The following is a 21,775-nucleotide window of genomic DNA, read 5'->3' as shown; positions in this document are numbered from 1 at the left end:
TAGAGGTTGATTGAGGAGATGAAGAATATTGGTACTGAGAGTGGGCCCCTGGTCTAAGGTTTTTGGATGGGCCCCTGGTGTCCCAGTCCGACACTGGTAATACACTCATTGTTGACATGACAAATAGTTCCTATCCCTTTTTTTTTTCATTTTAATTGCAGAATTGTTAGGCATCCTCACCATCTCCACCAGCTTGTGCTGCATTTAGACATAGGACAACTTGCCAAATTATTAATTGCTAAAGGCCCTCTGGGAGATAGAGAAAGTCATTTCAGAGCCATCTTCTCAAGACAAGAGATAGTCTAGACCAGGGATCCCCAACCTTTAGAACCCGTGAGCAACATTCAGCATGAAAAATGTTTCTGGGGTGCCAAATAAGGGCTGTGATTGGCCACTTAGTAGCCTCTATGTGGATTGTCATCCTACTGAGACTCTGTTTGGCAGTACAGCTGCAACCAAAACTTGCCTCCAAGCCTGGAATTCAAAAATAAGCTCCTGCTTTGAGGCCACTGAGAGCAACATCCAAGGAGTTGGAGAGCAACATGTTACTCACGAGCTACTGGTTGGGGACCACTGGTCTAGACTGAGCCATTGATTAAAAGAGTTCATTGCAGCATCATTTTATGCTTTGGGTTATGCAAGTGTCCAACAATTAAACAACGCTTCATCCTAAATTTGCCTGTGATAATCTTTTAAATGCTCCACAATCTTACAGTATAAACATATCAATTCCACCTAAGAAATTTGCAATCTCTGTCCACTTTCGATAGTCGAAGTACTGTCTCTTTTAAAAATCATTCGACTGCCCACTTCGCCAGATTAAACCTACCGAATTGCTTTAAAAGCAGTTTTTGATCGAATAAAAAGGCATTCGATCGAATGAAAATCTTCGATCGAATATTTGATTGCTCGACTATTCGCCAGGCGAATATTCGCACATTCAACTATTCGCCAGCGCGTAAATTCGCCCGAATTCCCTATTCGATTCTATTCCCCAGTCAAATTTCCAGGGATTTAACCCCTCGAAATTCGACCCTTAATACATCTGCCCCTAAATGATGCAAAATTGTGCAATCAGCGGTTTAGACATAGAACAAACTTTGGGCATTATGGCGGAATGGCCAGGGAAATGGATAATCCAGTTTGGTAAAATGATAGAAAGAATCCGATCATAGTAAAACATTATTATTTATAATCTGAAGAGTAAGGAAATTTAAGGACAAATAACAGCAAAAGGTAACGAATTTAATAAAGGGAATGGATCTGAGTCGCAAAGCTTGACCAAAGAAAATAGGGGCATTGAAATGTTGTTTGTTGTGGGTGATAAGAGGGCATCCATCCAGATATACTGAATATTCTTCATAATATGCAACTTATTGTACAATAATTAGAGGAAATGTTACTTACTCTGTGTGGAGCCATCTCGATTATATCGCGTCAGGATGAACTGATCTGAATTATCGTAGCCCCATGTATCTTGCATGCTTGGAACCTCTGCAAAATAAATTGCAGATCAGTTGCACCAGTTTCAGATGTTTCAACTCTATTTTGCTATTTTTCACATGATATTCTTGGGCAGGACTAGCAAATCTAAGTCTTTTAAATTCCGTCTGAAGTCTTTTTATGGATCACATAGAAATCTATGGAAACATTTCCAAACCTTGGCCAAAGAAATGTCACATTATAAACTTATATACTTCCCTAAGCTTTTGTCCTCTGAAGAGGTTGTGCCCAGTGGTGCTTCTATTACATAATGGACATCACATCCCAAAAGTGACAGGGCGTAGTTTTTTTTTGGCTGTGGTTGTTTTAAAAGAGGGAGAAGACCGAGGTGTTTAAAGGGATACTGTCATGGGGGAAAAACATTTTTTCAAAATGAGTCAGTTAATAGTGCTGCTCCAGCAGAATTCTGCACTGAAATCCATTTCTCAAAAGAGCAAACTGATTTTTTTATATTCAATTTTGAAATCTGACATGGGGCTAGACATATTGTCAATTTCCCAGCTGCCCCCAGTCATGTGACTTGTGCCTGCACTTTAGGAGAGAAATGCTTTCTGGCAGGCTGCTGTTTTTCCTTCTCAATGTAACTGAATGTGTCTCAGTGGGACATGGGTTTTTACTATTGAGTGTTGTTCTTAGATCTACCAGGCAGCTGTTATCTTGTGTTAGGGAGCTGCTATCTGGTTACCTTCCCATTGTTCTGTTGTTTGGCTGCTGGGGGGGGGGGTGATATCACTCCAACTTGCAGTACAGCAGTAAAGAGTGATTGAAGTTTATCAGAGCACAAGTCACATGACTTGGGGCAGCTGGGAAATTGACACTATGTCACGCCCCATGTCAGATTTCAAAAGTGAATATAAAAAAAATATCTCTTTGCTCTTTTGAGAAATGGATTTCAGTGCAGAATTCTGCTGGAGCAGCACTATTAACTGATTCATTTTGAAAAAAAATGTTTTCCCATACACAGTAGTGTAATTCACCTGAAGATGAATGTAGAGGAGAATACAGGACAATTGGCTAAAAGAAAATATAGGGTAGACTTGATGGATGGGAGCAAAGACCATAGATTTCTATGACTAACACTTAATTGTAGTATATAAATATATATATAGTGTATATGTGTGTGTATAAGTGTATATGCTTTACATGCAGGTGCTTTGGTTTGGCTGTGTAGCGCTCCTTTGGATATCACAGAATGGAAACATTGAATAGTTCAGGGAAAGACTTACGTTGTTGCAGGTGGCAGGGCTGCGTGTTACAGCTCCCAATCAAAGAAGGCTTTTCAGGCTCATAAACTTCACAGGTCTCCGGCTCATAGAAGTTACGATCATTGTCGGCACAGATCACCTGGCGCTTCCTGATGCCGCTGTTGCAGCTCTTTGAACACTAGGGAAAACCATTAAAGGAGAACAGTATGGTGCAGTACATGGGAAGTATGGTATGGGAAGTATATTGGGGGGGATGCATCAGTTATAGTGAAGAATTCGCTGAAGTTGTGGCAATTTGGGATCACAAAAACATTTCAGAATCATCTCAGTTTCTGAGTTAAAGGAACAGTAACATCAAAAAAAAATTTGTTACTATACAACGAAGAAAAAAAACACCAACACAAATTAAACTTAAAAATCATAATAACTTCATTCCACTTCCTGTGCTCTTCAGAAAAGGCGACAGGGCGACCATCGATCTAGGTGCGCCGATGGAAGATTTGCTTGGTGCATCTGCTCGGGCTCCCTGCAGCGTGCGCGCAAATACAGTACAGTAGGAGCAGTAGGAAGCATCTGCTTGCAAAACATGCCTAACGCACCACCATTGCCTTGCCAGAGTGTCTTCTTTCTTCATCCACCGAATCCAACAAGGAGAAGAAGCCGCATGCTGTCAGTAAGAATAGCCAGCCAGAAGAAATGGAGCACAGCAGGATCGATGGTCTCTCTGTCGCCTTTTCTGAGTGGAGTTTCTGTGAGTTATTTCTTAATAAAGACTTTGTGATTTTAAAGTTTAATTTGTGTTGGGGGTTTTTTTTCGTTGTATAGTAGCAAATTTTTAAAAAAGAAATTTTGACGTTACTGTTCCTTTAATAAAACTCTACTTATATAATTAGGGCAAATTTTTTCACCCCGCTCAGTTTGAGTTTGCCTTGTGATTCACCAGAACTGCAGGTGACTTCTTGCCTTCCACATCTACTAATGGGATCAGCTCCCTCTATAGCCCTCCCCTTGTCTATCCAAAGCAGTGATCTCCAACCAGTAGCTCGTGGGCAACATGTTACTCTCCAACCCCTTGGACGTTGCTCCCAGTGGCCTCAAAGCTGGGGCTTATTTTTGAATTCCTTACTTGGATGCAAGTTTTGTTTGTATAAAAACAGATTTATGGCCAAACAGAGCCTCCTGTAGGCTGCCAGTCCACATAGGGCTACTAAATAGCCAATTATATCCTTCATTTGGCTCCCACAGGGACTTTTTCATGGTTGTGTTGCTCCCCAACTCTTTTTAAATCTGAATGTTGCTCACGGGTGAAAAGGTTGGGGACCCCTGATCTAAGGAGTAGTTCGGGCACCATGTTTGGAAGAAACTTTTTTAGTACCAAGACTGTACCAAGCAGCTTGTTGGCTTACCAGCCCCCACTCTCCAATATGCCAGCCGATTTCTTGAATGCAGTTTTCCCCATAGCACAACTGGGTATCTGGAGGCTTCATCTGCATGAGGCAGACAATGTCCTGTACGACAGCCCCAGAGTCTATTGTACAAGATACAGTGCGTTTCTGAATTCCTTCCCCACACTCTGTGGAACACTGACACAAAATGTAGGACAATTTAAAAAACAGTTATTTATTTATGTGAATTTAACAACTTCATGTATTGACTGGTACCAATCAATAGGGACAATGCCACATCCGATAAGCTGAGAGCGTCACACACCACATTAACAATATTCCTGATATGGTAACAACTCATACACTGACTGTCGGAGCACTTTATGGAGAATGTCCAATCAAAGGATAAAGTTCTATTTAAAGGAAAAGAAACATCAAAACATTAAAGTGTTTTAAAATAATACAAATATAATGTAGTGTTGCCCTGCACTGGTAAAACTGCTGTGTTTGCTTCAGAAACACTACTATAGTTTATATAAATGAGCTGCTGTGTAGCCATGGGGGCAGCCATTCAAAAGAGAAAAGACAGCAGATAAGCTCTGCAGAACATATTGTTATCTGTTATCCACTATTTAACCTGCGCCATATAGACTTTTTTCAATTTCCGCCATGGCTACACTGCAGCTTGTTTATATAAACTATAGTAGTACTTATCTGTTATCTACTGTGTATCCTGTGCTTGAATGGCTGCCCCATGGCTACACAGCAGTGTTTATATAAACTATAGTAGTACTTCTCTGTTATCTACTGTGTATCCTGTGCTTGAATGACTGCCCCCATGGCTACACAGCAGCTTGTTTATATAAACTATAGTAGTACTTATCTGTTATCTACTGTGTATCCTGTGCTTGAATGACTGACCCCATGGCTACACAGCAGCTTGTTTATATAAACTATAGTAGTACTTATCTGTTATCTACTGTGTATCCTGTGCTTGAATGGCTGCCCCCATGGCTACACAGCAGCTTGTTTATATAAACTATAGTAGTACTTATCTGTTATCTACTGTGTATCCTGTGCTTGAATGGCTGCCCCCATGGCTACACAGCAGCTTGTTTATATAAACTATAGTAGTACTTATCTGTTATCTACTGTGTATCCTGTGTTTGAATGGCTGCCCCCATGGCTACACAGCAGCTTGTTTATATAAACTATAGTAGTACTTATCTGTTATCTACTGTGTATTCTGTGCTTGAATGGCTTCCCCCATGGCTACACAGCAGCTTGTTTATATAAACTATAGTAGTACTTATCTGTTATCTACTGTGTATCCTGTGCTTGAATGGCTGACCTATGGCTACACAGCAGCTTGTTTATATAAACTATAGTAGTACTTATCTGTTATCTACTGTGTATCCTGTGCTTGAATGGCTGCCCCATGGCTACACAGCAGTGTTTATATAAACTATAGTAGTACTTATGTTATCTACTGTGTATCCTGTGCTTGAATGGCTGCCCCCATGGCTACACAGCAGCTTGTTTATATAAACTATAGTAGTACTTATCTGTTATCTACTGTGTATTCTGTGCTTGAATGGCTTCCCCCATGGCTACACAGCAGCTTGTTTATATAAACTATAGTAGTACTTATCTGTTATCTACTGTGTATCCTGTGCTTGAATGGCTGACCTATGGCTACACAGCAGCTTGTTTATATAAACTATAGTAGTACTTATCTGTTATCTACTGTGTATCCTGTGCTTGAATGGCTGCCCCCATGGCTACACAGCCGCTTGTTTATATAAACTATAGTAGTACTTATCTGTTATCTGCTGTGTATCATGTGCTTGAATGGCTGCCCCTATGGCTACACAGCAGCTTGTTTATATAAACTATAGTAGTACTTATGTGTTATCTACTGTGTATCCTGTGCTTGAATGGCTGCCCCCATGGCTACACAGCAGCTTGTTTATATAAACTATAGTAGTACTTATCTGTTATCTACTGTGTATCCTGTGCTTTAAGGAGAACAACCCCTTAAATATCAATAGTGATTGTCCCACAGAGGAAAGGGGGTGCATTCTATATTAAGACACTGGCCAGAGACCTTTGTGTAGCCATATATACTATGTTTGGTTCGTTCATTTAATACTCATTTTTTCTGGTTTGCTTCTTAGCTTTTGCCTCATTAATGAATTCAAAATGACACTGTTTCTGAATTCTGTAGGAAAAAAGCAACATTATGGGATAACCATGGCAAATGATACCAAGTACTTTCACACCCTTAAAGGGGACCCGTCACCCTAAAAAAAATATTCCAAATCCTGTTTTATAAAGTTAGTCAAGCATAATTAACTTTAATTACACTATATAAATTATTTGAATCTTGTTTCCTTCAGTCTGGGAATTCATAATTATAACAAGCAGGCAGCAGCCATTTTGTGGACACTGTTATTAAGACAAGTCTTGTATCATCTCAGAATCTTGTTTGTGCACCAGAATGGGGGACCTGATGTCCATCCCCATGTCCTGGTTACATAATTAAAGGGGACCCGTCACCCAAACAAAATTATTCCAAATCCTATTTTATCCTGTTAGTCAAGCAAAATGAACTTTAATTACACTGTATAAATTATCTGAATATTGTTTCCATCAGTCTGGGAATAATAATTATAGTAACCAGGAAGGAGCCATTTTGTGGACACTGTTATTAAGGCAAGTCTTGTATCATCTCAGAATCTTGTTTGTGCACCAGGGGACAGGGACCCAATGCACTGGTTACACAATTAAATCGTTAACAGAGCTGGGGGAATGTGGGGAGAGCAGCGACATCTAGGAAGTGCTGAATGGAAAGTGAAAGTAATTGTTTGCCCCGCCTCTATGCCTAGGCATAGAGGCCATGTAGGCAATATTTGATTGACAGCTGATATTTTTAAATGAGTTTACAACAGCTATGAATTCTTTAATAAAAAAAAGAAATTGGATTTCATGTTTAATTTAAAAAGGACTTTTATTATGCAGATTTTTATGTCTGGGTGACAGGTCCACTTTAAATTGTGAAGAGAACGGGGGAATGTGGGGAGAGCAGTGACATGTAGGAAGTGCTGAATGGAAAGTGAAAGTGAAAGTAATTGCCTAAGGCATAGAGGAGGGGCAGACAATATTTGATTGACAGCTAAGGTTTTTAAATGAGTTTACAGCAACTGTAAAAAATGAATACTTTAATAAAAAAAGGAATTTGGATTTCATGTTTAATATGAAAAGGACTTTTATTAAACAGCTTTTTATGTCTGGGTGACAGGTCCACAGTAAATGAGGCCCATATTCTCAAAGGCAACTATAACTGTAGGACCATGTCTCTTGTAAATGTTCCCAGAGTTTACAAGTTCAATTCATTTGTAGTATGATATAAACAGTGATATTTTAAAGCAATTTGAAATTGGCCTTTAAAATGGATTTGCAAGTACTCCCTTATTTATGTAGGACCAATGTGCATTTAAATGACATTTAGAATAGTTATTAACTCACCGTTGTCCATGGTCCCAAACTCCATTTTGCACAGGCGCGGAGATTGCAGATCTGTTGGGCAGCTGGTTTTTCTGTGAATGCTGCACATTCTGCATCTGGAACATCGCGCTGAGAAGCCCTCGCTTCATATGTGACGCAGTTGACTGAGCGACTCTGGGTGCCACCCCCACAAGTGGCTGAACATGACCCCCACTCATTCACTTTCCAGCTGCAAGTGAAAAACAGTTGCAATTCCAGCAGCGGATCCGGCAACAACAGAACAGGTGGAGACAGAGCATGTTGCATTGCTTTGAGCAACTCATAGTTTTTTTTTTAATGTTTTTCAGCAGATATAGCGCATGTTATGTTAAAGTCACAAGAGGAGCAATGTTATAATTTATTCATTTAATAGGATTTTTTTTTTAAATCTCCCCACTACCATCTCACAACTAGAAACTCATATTTAAATATGTCAGTTTGGTGCCATCAAGTAGAACAAATATATACACAGCCTTTTACTGTTTAATTCAGTCCATCTGCATACCTCCCAACATTTTGGAAGTAAAAAGAGGGACAAAAAAATTTTTAGCGCGTAGTGCAGCAATTTTTTGACCACACCCCTTTCTGTGGCCACACCCCCTAATTACCATGTTTGTTTTACAAAATTTGGCAGGTTATGAAAGTTTGAAAATATTTCTCCTTATCTAAACTGTGTTTTTGTGTCTCAAAATTGTTACAAAGTATCTTATCTGCAGCTGTGGCTGTTCTGGGCTCTCTGCTAAAAGCCAATTAAGTGAGAAACTTTGTTTCTTTTTCTGGCTGTTCAGTGCAGAGAAAAGAGGGACTTTCCAGTACAAATGAGGGACTGTGGGTTGAGCTATCAAAAGAGGGAATGTCCCTCAGAAAAAGGGACAGTTGGGAGGTATGCATCTGGGGAAAGTATGGCATGTACAGTATATACAGTTGTGTTCAGAATAATAGCAGTCCGACATCACTAACCTGATCTATCATCGTATTTGGTAGCAATTCTATTACTACATGGCAAATAATTTACCAGTAGGTGTAGTAGAGTAATAGAAACCCAACAGTCATAACATGCTGCTGATTCTGTGTCATTGAATCATTCCTTGAGGCTTGTTCCAAATAATAGCAGTGTTCAACATAATAATAGCTTGTTCCAAATAATAGCAGTGTGGGGTTTAATTACTCACGTCAGTCATTCTGGGCGCAACTCTATTTAAACCGCCGGCAGCCTGCCGCCTGCACACAGAAGATTGAAGACGCATCTAGAGAAGGAGCTTCTTCCTGGAGACGGCGAGGACGCGAAAGACACCGCTGGAGGAGAAGTCGCCATTGGAGAACCCCAGTTGCAGGTAAGTGCCACTGACCACCAATGTGAGCCCCTGATTCCACTATGCAGTGCCACTGACCACGAATAAGCCACTGACCACCAAAGTGAGCCCCTGAACCCCCGTGCAGGCCCCTGAACCCCCGTGCAGGCCCCTGAACCCCCGTGCAGGCCCCTGAACCCCCGTGCAGGCCCCTGAACCCCCGTGCAGGCCCCTGAACCCCCGTGCAGGCCCCTGAACCCCCGTGCAGGCCCCTAAAGCCCCATGCAGGCCCCTGAACCCCTAATGTGGGCCCCTGAAGCCCCAATGCGGGCCCCTGAAGTCCCAATGTGGGCCCCTGAACCCCCTTATGCGGGCCCCTGAAGTCCCAATGCGGGCCCCTGAAGTCCCAATGCGGGCTTCTGAAGTCCTAATGCGGGCCCCCTGAAGCCCCAATGCGGGCCCATGAATCCCCCAAGGAAGGGCCCCTGAATCCCCCCAAGGAAGGGCCCCTGATCCCTCCAAGGAAGGGCCCCTTATCCATCAATGCAGGGCCCCTGATCCCCCCATGCAGGGCCCCTGAACCATCAATGTCCATGTGACCTGGTGGGAGGCGTGGTTAAGGGAGGCGTGGCGAGGGGGCCCAGAATATTTTGTTGTGTGATTTCTGATGGCGGCCCTGCCTAACGTGTATGGTTCGTTCTCAGAAACACTGATTATACAACTAATTATTAGTTCAGTGATTGAAAGGAAAGCAAAATCTTGAAACATTTTTCAGTTTATACAGTGAATGTTTGAGGTTGTAAAGAAGAATGCAGACACTGCTATTTTAAGGAACAGCCTAATATTCAAAGGAATAACACAAATGTAATATATTTTTCTTTATGTTTTGCTATTATACTGTACACAACTATATCTTTAAGGATATGAGCTAAACACTTGTCGGCTAGTAATTTCCTCTTTAGGCTAGTGGCACACACTGCTTTTTCCCCTGCTCTGCAGAAACAGAGACAGAGGAAAGGCCGATCTGCTTTCTCCCTCCCTGAGTTCTGTCTGACAGATTTTAGCTCAATAATATAAACACTCGGCAAAACACAGTGACTCAGAGAAAACTCTGAACATGCCTCTATCCTAAGGGTAAAAAAAAAAAAGTTATTTTCCCTTTATCAAGATCCAAGTCACTCAACTTATTGCAACATTTTCTGCTACACCCATGTATTAAGTTTTTCACTATACGAAGAATACGAAGCATAAAGCTGTGTATGTATCATACCTACATATTCATGAATATAATCAGGGTTGTAAAAAGTTCACAATAAACTGATTTATCAAATATTTTGCTTTATTGTAACTAAAGAGCAAGGGCATTTTCAGGAAAGATTTCGAGACGCAAGGTAGAAACTTCACCCCCAACACCTCAACTAAAACAGCAAAGCACACACTGCAGTCGCAAAAAGAAACCATATTGTACCTGCTTCTTTTCACAATCTGCTCTTGAAACCAAACCTGGAAGGAAAAATGTTAGCAGCTGAACGAGCACTTGCTCTAGCTATTTCCCAAAGCTTCTTATAAGCTCCCGCAGGATTCCTAGGGGCCCATTCACTAAGTTCGAGTGAAGTAATAGAGGAAGATAGTTTGAATTTCGAATGATTGAATATGGCTACTTCGACTACGGCCTTCGACTTCGAATCGAACGATTCGAACTAAAAATCGTTCGACTATTCGATAGTCGAAGTACTGTCTCTTTAAAAATGTCTTCGACCCCCTAGTTCGCCACCTAAAACCTACCGAGGCCAATGTTAGTCTATAGGGAAGGTCCCCATAGGCTTCCTAACAATTTTATGATCGAAGGATATTCCTTCGATCGATGGATTAAAATCCTTCGAAACGTTCGATTTGAAGGATTTAATCATTCGATCGAACGATTATTCCTTCAATCGTTCGATCGACTGGATAGTGCAAAATCTTTCGACTTCAATATTCGAAGTCAAAGGATTTTAATTTGGCAGTCGAATATCGAGTGTTAATTAACCCTCGATATTCGACCCTTGATACTTAGGGCAAAAACAGATTTGGGGAGATTAATCGGCCGGCGACAAATCTCCTCTTCTTCGAGGCAACTAATCTCCCCAAACTGCCTTCCTCCGGCTAGAATGAAAATCGCTGGCCAGACTTTTCACAACCGCCAATGTTTTGTAATATCATAGGTAATTTACTGCAATAAATCTGAGATATTTAAGGGTAGAGTGTCCCTTTAATATTAGTATCACAAATGCCACAGCAAAGCATCACCCACTGCTTCAAATAAAGCCATCGCCTTGCCACCAGAAATAGATTCAAATAGTTTACATTTCGGAGGTTAATAAAGTCCTTTTAGCCCAAAGCGGCATTTCATGAGAACATTTTTCCTCGTTACCTGGTCATTTTTGTGTTTCCTGCTCGGCTCCACGTTGATGGTGAATAAATGTAAGACATCCTTTTGCATAGAATAAAGATGCAGGACATTTAGTAAAAAAAGAGGTGTTTATCCTAAAACAATATTCCAGCATTGGAATTCAGATGAATGACTTATTACACAGGTACATGTTACAGTGAGATTGAATTGAATGACTCAAACTGACCAATCAGAGACAGTATGGCATAACTGCCTAATTGACAGTCAGAATTTAAATGGCCATATACTGCTAACTTCAGTCCTGTGCTACACATGAATAGACACATCTTCTGACTCGTCTACACTGGAAGAGCCAGCACAGTTTCTAAGCACTTTCATGGTCTGTTTAACATGGAACTGAAAATGTATCAATATCAAACAAGGCAATTATATCAAATATTCAGTGTACGGCTGTCTCACCGTTTCATTTGTGGGCAAAGCCGGTTATTGCAGGTCCTGTTGCTGGATGGAGAAGACTTCTCCTTGCACATAATGTCTGGATATGCTTCATTGTCTATAATGCAGAAAACCAGACGTGTCTGATAACCTGTCGTAGCAGAAAAGTGTCAGGGTCACAAACTGAAGAATCCTACTTCAGCATTAGTTCAGAATTTGGATGGCTGGGAGAATTCTAACTAGTGAACTACTCATCCCTCATTGTTCTCACACCTACAGCATTGAAAACACATTAAACCTTAATGAGGTTGAGAAGTTCTAAATTTTCAGGAGGACTTAATGTTCCTAATTTTAGGAAATTTAATTTAGCTTCAAATACTAGATACATTTTGGAATGGTTATCTGGTAAGGAGAAATTCACTAATCTTGATCTTGAATTATTCCTAGATTCCAAAGAACATATTACATCCTCTCTTCATAAAATCTGGTCTGACCAACATATTGATATTAAAAAAAATCCTATCTATAGAGATACGGTTATTACATGGAAGATTCTATGTAAACAGAATAACTTAAACTATACAATTTCGCCTTTTCTTTCCCCCTTTTTTTTAAAAGGCTTTCCTAAAAAACAAAGTAATCAGTTTTCTTATAAATGGAGAAAACTTGGTATATCCCAAATTAGACATATTGTAGATCCAGATACAGGTAATCCTTTTTCTTGGGAAATAGTTAAAAGGTTATATAACATTTCAGAAAGAGATAGACTAATCTATTCACAAATTAGACAGGGGTTTTCATTAATTGAAAGCAGAAGTAGGTCGCAATTGAGAGATAATCAGTTCTACGATTCAATATTGAAATTATCGGATGACCCTAGTCTTAATAGTATTCCTTTGATATCATCGCATTTACTTAGTAAATTTTCCAAGGCTAAAGATCCATTTGTTAATTCATCAGCTAAATGGACTTCTTTTTTGGAAACTAGTGTAACATCTAAAGACCTTTTGAGATCCTTCCAAAATTTCAGGAAATATGTAAATTCTGAGGGTTGGAGAGATCAACATTATCGATTTACTCATCTTGGATATGGAATATTATTCCAGAATACTATGGACTCTCAGAAAGTTTCCTATTGTCCTAAGTGTAGAGAGCAAAATGTTGATTTTTTTCATTATATTTGGTCGTGCCCATTTATTAAACAGTTTTGGGAATATGTTACCTGCTTTATTAAAAAGTCTATTAAGTCAGATATTGTATTAAATCCACATTTTGCTTTATTGGGTCTTAAAGACGCTTTTCTGGTGGCAAATAATATTCCATTAGCAAATTTTTCAACCGAAATATTTGATTATTGCTGGTTAGTCCTGGCAGCTTCCCGGAAATCTATTTTCTTATGTTGGATTAGAGACAATCCCCCACAGTTGAAAGACGTATTTTCATATTTATACAATTTATGTATCCAAGAGGTCATTAGATACAGAGTTGATGAATTATCTCAGAGAAATAAGATTGAACGTAGATGGTCTTTTTATATTGCAACTCTTGATGATGCTAAAAGAAAACTCATTCACAAACTTATGGGTAAAGATGAAAATAACTAGTTATTTTATTCAAAGACTAAGCCCTTTCACTAAATTGCATTGTTTATCTTATCTAATTTTTCTCGACTGAGTCATTAATTTTATTCTGTAAAGCTTGAGCTATATGGAAAGTACAGGTCTATTTATATTTATATATTTATATTTTTATTTGTTTTATTTGTTTTAATTTTTTTTTTGTTTTAATGTGTACGGTTGATATTGTACTAATTCTTTCTGTATCTCATATACATGTTTCTGTATAACCATATGCTTGTGATTATCAAAAAGCTATGTAAATTATTCATATTTTATTGCAAACTCAATAAAAAGAATTTGAAAAGAAAAGAAAACACATTAATACTTATTTCTAAGGGGGCTATTGACTTGAAATTTACACCCGGGGGCCGATTGACAAAGCGTCGAATATCGAGCGTTAATTAACCCTCGATATTCGACTGGGAATTAAAATCCTTCAACTTCGAATATCGAAGTCGAAGGATTTTAGCGCAAATACTGCGATCGAACGATAGAAGGTATAATCCTTCGAATCGAACGATTAAATCCTTCGAATCGAACGATTAAATCCTTCGAATCCAACGATTAAATTCTTCGAATCCAACGATTAAATCCTTCGAATCCAACGATTCGAAGGATTTTAATCCAACGATCGAAGGATTATCCTTCGACCAAAAAAACGTTGGAAAGCCTATGGGGACCTTCCCCATAGGCTAACATTGACTTCGGTAGCTTTTAGATGGCGAACTAGGGGGTCGAAGTTTTTTCTTAAAGAGACAGTACTTCGACTATCGAATGGTCGATTAGTCGAACGATTTTTAGTTCGAATAGTTCGATTCGTAGTCGATGGTCGAAGTAGCCCAAAAAACACTTCGAAATTCGAAGTTTTTTTACTTCGAATCCTTCACTCGAAGTTAGTGAATCGGCCCCCAAATGTCAGTAACAAACCAAGTAATCCACACATACAAAGAACTCAAAACAAATATGTCCATAAATTAAGTTGTGTGGAATAAAGTGGAATGACCCAGGGAATAAGTATTGAACAAATGAAAAAAAGGAGGTGCAAAAAGGCATGGAAAGCCAATAAACCTGCTGAAAGCTGCCAGTATTTAGAAAGCAATCCTGCCCCCTATCAGTGCAAATTAATCAGCTGGTTTAGTCCTAAATTATGGTTCATAAAAAGGTTTCTCATTACCAAGGTATTAAACAAGAAGCATCTCATGATGGGTAAAAGCAAAGAGCTCTCTCAAGACCTTCACAACCTTATTGTTGTAAAACATACTGATGGCGTTGGTTACTGATGTATTTATAAACTTCTCAATGTTCCAGTGAAAACTGTTGGGGCCATAAACCAGAAGTGGAAAGAACATCATTTCACCCTAAACCGGCCATGACCAGGTTCTTCTCCAAGATATCTGATAGAAGAGTCAAAAGAATAATCAAAAGAGTAATCCAACAGCCAAGGATCACTCAAGGAGAGCTTCAGAAAGACCTTTAGTTAGGAGGTACAGTTATTTCAAAGAAAAAAGAAAGTTATGCACTCAACCAACCTCAACCTCACTGCACAAGACTCCACTGCCGAAGAGAAAACATGTTGAAGCTCATTTAAAGTTTGTTGCATAACATTTGGAAAAGACAATGAAATCCTGGGAGAATATAGTTGAGTCTAGTATAGTCATTGTACACACCATATTTGGAGGAGAAATGACACTCCACATCAACCCAAAAACACCATGCCAACAGTGAAGTTTGGAGGTGGGAACATCAGGGCATGGGGCTGTTTTTCAGCATATGGTACTGGCAAACTTCATCTAACTCTTGATAAGTATCTGCTGCCATCTACCAGGATGCTGAAGATGAAACAAGGGTGGAGATCTCAGCAAGACAATGATCCCAAACACACAGTCATTGGGTTTGAGAGAAAGAAAATAAAGCTGATAGAATAGCCCAGTCAATCACCCGACTTGAAACCAACTGAAAATCTATGGAAAGAACTGAATATCATAGTTCATGAGGCCCCCGAACCTTCAAGATTTGAAGACAATTTGTGTGGAAGAATGGACCTAAATCACACCTGAGTGATGCATACGACTAGTTTCTCCATACAGGAGACGTCTTGAAGCTGTCATTACCAACAAAGGCTTTTCTACTTAGTATTAAATACATTTCTGTAAGCATGTTCAATACTTATTCCCTGTCTCTCCCCCTACCCCTACATAGACCCCCCTCCCTCCTCCCCGCCCCCAGCCTAGATGCCCCCTGGGCAAATGCCCCTAACTCTTTACTTACCCCTCCATGCAGATTCACGGCAGCCATCTTCTTCTCTTCGATAATCTTCAGAATGAGACTGGCGAAGTGGCGCATGCACAGTTAGAGAAATTTTCTGTTGCGCGACAACTGCGCATTTGCCGAAAGTCACGATAATTGACGAAGTGCCAGTCTCATTGCGAAGATTACCGAAGTGGCTGAAGATGGCGCCTGTGAACTCTGCACAGAGGGGTAAGTAAAGAGTTAAGGGCATTTGCCTGGGGGGCAGCTAGGCTGGGGGTGAGGGAGGGGGGTCTATGTAGGGTAGGGGGTAGGGTTTTTTTTTATTAAGGGTTTGTTTCTCCTTTAAGATAGCACTCAGATATCTGCTTTACAACATTTTCTAACCAGCCAATGTACCTCCTCCACACTCAGCACTGCATTCGCTCCAAGAACTGTAACTCCAATGGTAATCATCCTGGTTAGCCTGGTTAGGGAGGTAGTACTCATACTGAATACCTTGGTTGGCTTCTTCTCCTATCAGCTGTACAGAAAAGTAGAAAAAAAATAGAAAGAATTGCTGGTTAATTAATAGTTAATTAATGATATACACTGTTTCCATAAGCATTATTTAGAATAAAACCCTTCCACCATGCTTATATTTAGGGATATATACAGTCTCCCTGTCTATAGAGTGAACTACGTTGTATTGTTGTGATTGTGTTATCCCTGGTGCCACGAGTGTGTTAAAACAGAGGAGACAAAAGTGAGAAACTCGTTTATATGAGACAGTCTGGAGCCTCCTCTATTACACTGTGCACTAAAGTCTTCTAATTGCTCATTTGCTTTTGTGATGGACACCGGTTACAGTGGTAGCTTTTATTTGACTGTCAATCAAAATCTATACTTAATTTTTTTATTAGAACTGGTCATGAAACACAAAGATTCACACAGCAAACATGGTGACATTGCTCTTTTCTTCCAAGTGGATGTCCACATTTTCTTTCAGTCGTTGGTAGAGATGCACTGAATCCTGGATTCGATTTGGGATTCAGCTGTATCCAAGCTATTATTAGCAAGATTCGACTTTCGGTCAATCCAGGAGCCTGGCCGAAGCAAACCCGAACCCTATTTACAGTAATTGGAAAAAATCAGCATGCACATTTGGGTGTGCGCTTCTTATGCACGGCACTGTGGGAGGGTTCCAATTTGGTTTGGTATTCAGCCCAGGGGCGTAACTACAGAGGAAGCAGACCCTGCGCCTGCAGGGGGGCCCAGGAGGTATAGGGGGCCTATGAGGCCCTAATTAATAAGAAATGTCAATATATATTGGTAAAACAGGAAACACTGATTCAGCCCAATAGATTACCCTGGATTTAGGGGTTCAGCTGAACATGAACAGCCAGGGTTCCATCTCTAGTCTTTGGATAAGCAAACACAATACTTCTGGATTACCATTGTATACATGCTTAAATTGATAAAAAAAAAAAAGTACCCAAAAACTGTATCCCTAAATTGCATATATATGCATCAACCTTCATGTATTTTGAGACATATATTTGTAGCCTTGAACAGGCTATAGAGTTGCCATATCTGATCTGATCTCACCACAAGGACATAGAAGGATAACTACAATGGTATGAACCAACACACCTCCACAACAAGAGGCTCAGTGGTTGGACCCCTGGCAGTTATAACCTCAGGGGCCAGATCTCCCTCAGTTCCTCGATAGTAATGAAGGACTGTACTGGCAACATCTAGAGCTCGACTAAATTCAATGGTCCAGTATCCATTCAGATAATACTCCCCTTGGACATTCTTTATGGCTGTAGATAATGAGAGAGAAGAAAATAAAAAGACACTTTGAGACATCGGGGCTCATTTATCAACACTGGGCAAATTTGCCCATGGGCTGTTACCTATAGCAACCAATCAGTGATTAGCTTTATAAAGCCAGCTGCAAGAAGAACTATGAATGCAGCAACCTGATTGGTTGCTATAGTTAACAGCCCATGGGCAAATTTGCCCAGTGTTGATAAATGAGCCCCAATTATGTTTTAGATAACCGAGGATGAGTAGAGTATAATAGTGCTTTATTAGCAGAGTCATGCAGGCATTACACAACAGTAAGCTTTCACTTTTAAGCTACCAGGAAGTATGCACAGTATAAGTATGAGCACAGTGACATCTACAGGCCATTTGCATGAACACCACAGCACAGAGTGACTTATTATAAATGAATAAATGCTGAAATTACAAAAAATAGGTGGCAATAGATGCAAAGGAAGCATGGCATAAGAACAAACATGGATTTACTGTATATATTCATGATACAATACCCACATTAGCAAACACAATTTTTAACAAGTAGATCCTGCTTATATGGTCAGTCGTGTGCAAGTACTGAAGATATCAGTTTAAATAAAACTATAATTGCAAGTGTTCATTTTCATTTCACAAACTGTAAACCACAGGGAAAAAAATAATAGTATGAATAAAAGTTTGATCGCCCTTCTACTTGTCCAGCTACCCTTATTACTTCATTAAGCCTTTATAGCCTTCGGGAGTTGCAGTTGCAGAGCATAATAACATCTGACACCTTAAAGGGATTCTGTTATGATTTTTATGATGTAGTTTTTATTTCTAAATGACACTGTTTACATTGCAAATAATTCACTCTACAATATAAAATGTCATTCCTGAAGCAGCAAGTGTATTTAGTTGTAATATTGGTGTGTAGGTGCATCTCAGGTCATTTTGCCTGGTCATGTGATTTCAGAAAGAGCCAGCACTTTAGGATGGAACTGCCTTCTGGCAGCCTGTTGTTTCTCCTACTCAATGTAACTGAATGTGTCTCAGTGGGACCTGGATTTTACTATTGAGTGCTGTTCTTTGATCTACCAGGCAGCTGTTATCTTGTGTTAGGGAGCTGCTGTCTGGTTACCTTCCCATTGTTCTGTTGTTAGACTGATGGGGGGGGGAAGGGAGGGGGTGATATTACTCCAACTTGCAGTACAGCAGTAAAGAGTGACTGAAGTTCATCAGAGCACAAGTCACATGACTGGGGGCAGCTGGGAAACTAACAATATGTCTAGCCCCATGTCGGATTTCAAATTTAAATTTAAAAAATCTGTTTGCTCTTTTGAGAAACGGATTTCAGTGCAGAATCTGATGGAGCAGCACTATTAACTGATGCGTTTTGAAAAACATTTTTTTTGCCATGACAGTATCCCTTTAAACTCATGGTTTTTACCCTGTCACTTAACAATCATGAGCTCCTTTAAACTGATAATAAAGCTAATTGATGGGGAAAAAAATTGCCAAGCGTTTCATGTTTGTAATTTCCACTCTCCATAATCCATTGTGTTTTGGAGGGGGGGGTGTTTCCTTCTGTTCTACTTTTAGGTTGCCAAAATAAAATCTAACTGCGCAAATATAACATTTGCAAATATGGTGTTTTTCACTGATTCTTTCTGTAGTTAACTAAACATATGGAGACCTTCTTCCCGATGAGAGATGTTCGTATATGACCTAAATGATGAAAAAAAGATATTGTTTCTCAACATTTAGAAAAAAAAAATACCTGCGAGTTTTGACACTTCTATCATTTATATATATATATACACACAAACTTCCATAGATGTTACACACTTAGGGGGTTATTTACTAAACTCCGAATGGAAAAATCACAAAAAATATGTGATTTTTTTTCTATAAAATCTTACTTTTAAAAAATCACAAATTTTTCGGAATTTATTAAACCCCGAGGATGCAAAAGTCCAAATCAGAAAATCAGGCATCTCAGATCTTTTGAGGTTGCATATAATTCAATGGGAGAAGTATCTATGATTTTTTTGATGTGCGCTGGGTTTTGTGCTATACCCCGAAGTTTTCTGTCAAAAATCTGAGTTTTCAGGTGAAAAATCCAAATAAAAATATGAAAATTGGATGAAAAAACTGAAAAAAACATGAAAATCTGATTTTTTTTTTTCCAGCAAAGCAAATTTTTGGGAAAATGTAATAATACATAAGTGTAAAAAAAACCAATTGAGAAAAATTCGGAATTTGATAAATAACCCCCTTAACGTGCATTATTTACCTAAGAAATTCCTTGTAGGAGCAACTTCTTTAATTTGGATGCTGGTAGCCCCAAAGGGAATGGTGAAAAGCTGACTGTATCCTGAAAGACCAGAGGAAAAACATTATAACAAATATCCATAACATATATAATTAAATAACCACAAGACAGATCTTTGTCTTTAGAATAGGACTAATAAGAGACCAGTTAATGGAGGGAGTTAATGGATAGAGAATATAAACTAGACAGATGAAAGTCAGGTTGCTCTGGCTACAGATATAATAACGGTACTCAAAATAAAATGTGAAACAATGTGTAAAATTCCATTTACCAATTACATTTTGGTTAAAGTGATAAAGATATCACATGACTTCCTCTATTTTTTTAAAGGGGACCCGTCACCCAAAAAAAACTTATTCCAAATCCTATTTTATCACATTAGTCAAGCAAAATTAACTTTAATTACACTGTATAAATTATTTGAATCTTGTTTCCTTCAGTCTGGGAATTCATAATTATAACAAGCAGGCAGGAGCCATTTTGTGGACACTGTTATTAAGACAAGTCTTGTATCATCTCAGAATCTTGTTTGTGCACCAGAATGGGGGACCTGATGTCCATCCCCATGTCCTGGTTACACAATTAAACGATAAAGAGAACGGGGGAATGTGGGGAGAGCAGTGACATGTAGGAAGTGCTGAATGGAAAGTGAAAGTAATTGCCTAGGGCATAGAGGAGGGGCAGACAATATTTGATTGACAGCTGAGATTTTTAAATGAGCTTACAACAGCTATAAATGCTGTAATAAAAAAAAGAATTTGGATTTCATGTTTAATTTGAAAAGGACTTTTATTCTACAGCTTTTTATGTCTGGGTGACAGGTCCACTTTAAGTTATATATCTTCTATGTTACTGTAGTATTTTATATACAATACAGAATAAGATGAGAGAGAGTGCAGCAAGAGTAACATTTACTCTTTTGAAATGAAATCAGGCAAACTACCTTTTGACAAAACAGGTGACACGTACTGTCCTTTGACCTCATAACACGACCTGCCATCATCTCCACACACCAAGCACATGTCTTCCCTCTTGGAAGAGTCCAATATGTTATCGCAGCCAACAGTCTGCCCAATTGCAATCAGTCAGCAAAAGATGCAACACAAACAAGAGAACGATGAGTTTTCCATGGTTAAAGGCGAAGTAAAGTAAAATAGAATAAGGCTAGAAATGCTGTATTTTGTACACTAAACATAAACATGAACTTACTGCACCACAAGCCTAATCAAACAAATGATTTATGATTTCAAAGTTGGCCACAGGGGGTCACCATCTTGTAACTTTGTTATACATCTTTGCAAGACTAAGACTGTGCACATGCTCAGTGTGATCTGGGCTGCTTAGGGATCGTCATAAATGATCAAAACAGCACAAGTCAAATTATATCTGCCAGAAGCTGATACAGCAAGACTGATTAATAATCAGAATATACAGACTGCACTGGGTCCTGTGTTGTCATGTAATCTAATGTGGATTTTATAGTTTTTGTGTTGTTTAATACAAACTTTCTGCAAATCTGCAGAACCAGTGACTGTTGCAAAATAATCCTCCAAATAGAATCCCAGTTTATCTGTTCAAATCTGGCTCCATTATCTTTGTCCCTGCAGCTGGAGTTGGAAACAGTAAAGGGGATGTAAAGGCAAAAATAAAATCCAATACAAATCTCTACACAGTTGCCGACTGCTCTACAGGGAAACAAACAAAGCTGCTTGAGTTCTGCATGGCTGGGAAGTAAGGCGGGGCTCCCCCTGCTGTTCATAAGTATGATTGTTTCCCTGCAGAGCAGTTAGGGACCGTCTGACAATTCCTTTACTACCCTTCATTTAGTACCACAGCAGTAAATGAAGGGAGAATTTCACTGCATACAGTCAGTTTTTTTTATAAAAACGTTACACATTTTTTATTAAAATAAATTGGAGATAGGTTTCTTTTTCATTAAAGAATGTAAAACTGTGATTTTATTTTTTTGCCTTTACGTGCCCTTTAATAGAACCTTTGTTAATTTATACAAACAAAAGTCTTAAAATGTCATCT

General features: G+C 39.2%; 1 protein-coding gene across 1 annotated transcript in view; it reads right to left on the bottom strand.

Annotated features, from left to right (window-relative positions):
* LOC108700465 (papilin) overlaps positions 1-21,775 on the bottom strand; it is a 41,798-nt gene that overhangs the window by 5,905 nt on the left and 14,118 nt on the right. Inside the window, exons 6-15 of the mRNA XM_041574920.1 lie at positions 20,685-20,808; positions 19,703-19,783; positions 17,257-17,429; positions 16,024-16,147; positions 11,783-11,909; positions 11,345-11,404; positions 7,622-7,829; positions 4,115-4,291; positions 2,730-2,886; positions 1,408-1,494 (exon numbers count right to left, since the gene is read on the bottom strand). Coding sequence (XP_041430854.1) covers positions 1,408-1,494; positions 2,730-2,886; positions 4,115-4,291; positions 7,622-7,829; positions 11,345-11,404; positions 11,783-11,909; positions 16,024-16,147; positions 17,257-17,429; positions 19,703-19,783; positions 20,685-20,808 — 1,318 coding nt within the window. The remainder of the gene's footprint in view (positions 1-1,407; positions 1,495-2,729; positions 2,887-4,114; positions 4,292-7,621; positions 7,830-11,344; positions 11,405-11,782; positions 11,910-16,023; positions 16,148-17,256; positions 17,430-19,702; positions 19,784-20,684; positions 20,809-21,775) is intronic.

Source organism: Xenopus laevis, chromosome 8S (genome assembly GCF_017654675.1).
Source record: "Xenopus laevis strain J_2021 chromosome 8S, Xenopus_laevis_v10.1, whole genome shotgun sequence".
NCBI classification, from domain to species: Eukaryota; Metazoa; Chordata; class Amphibia; order Anura; family Pipidae; genus Xenopus; species Xenopus laevis.
Note: the sequence above shows the minus strand (reverse complement) of the source record. Positions and strands in the feature narration are given on the sequence as shown.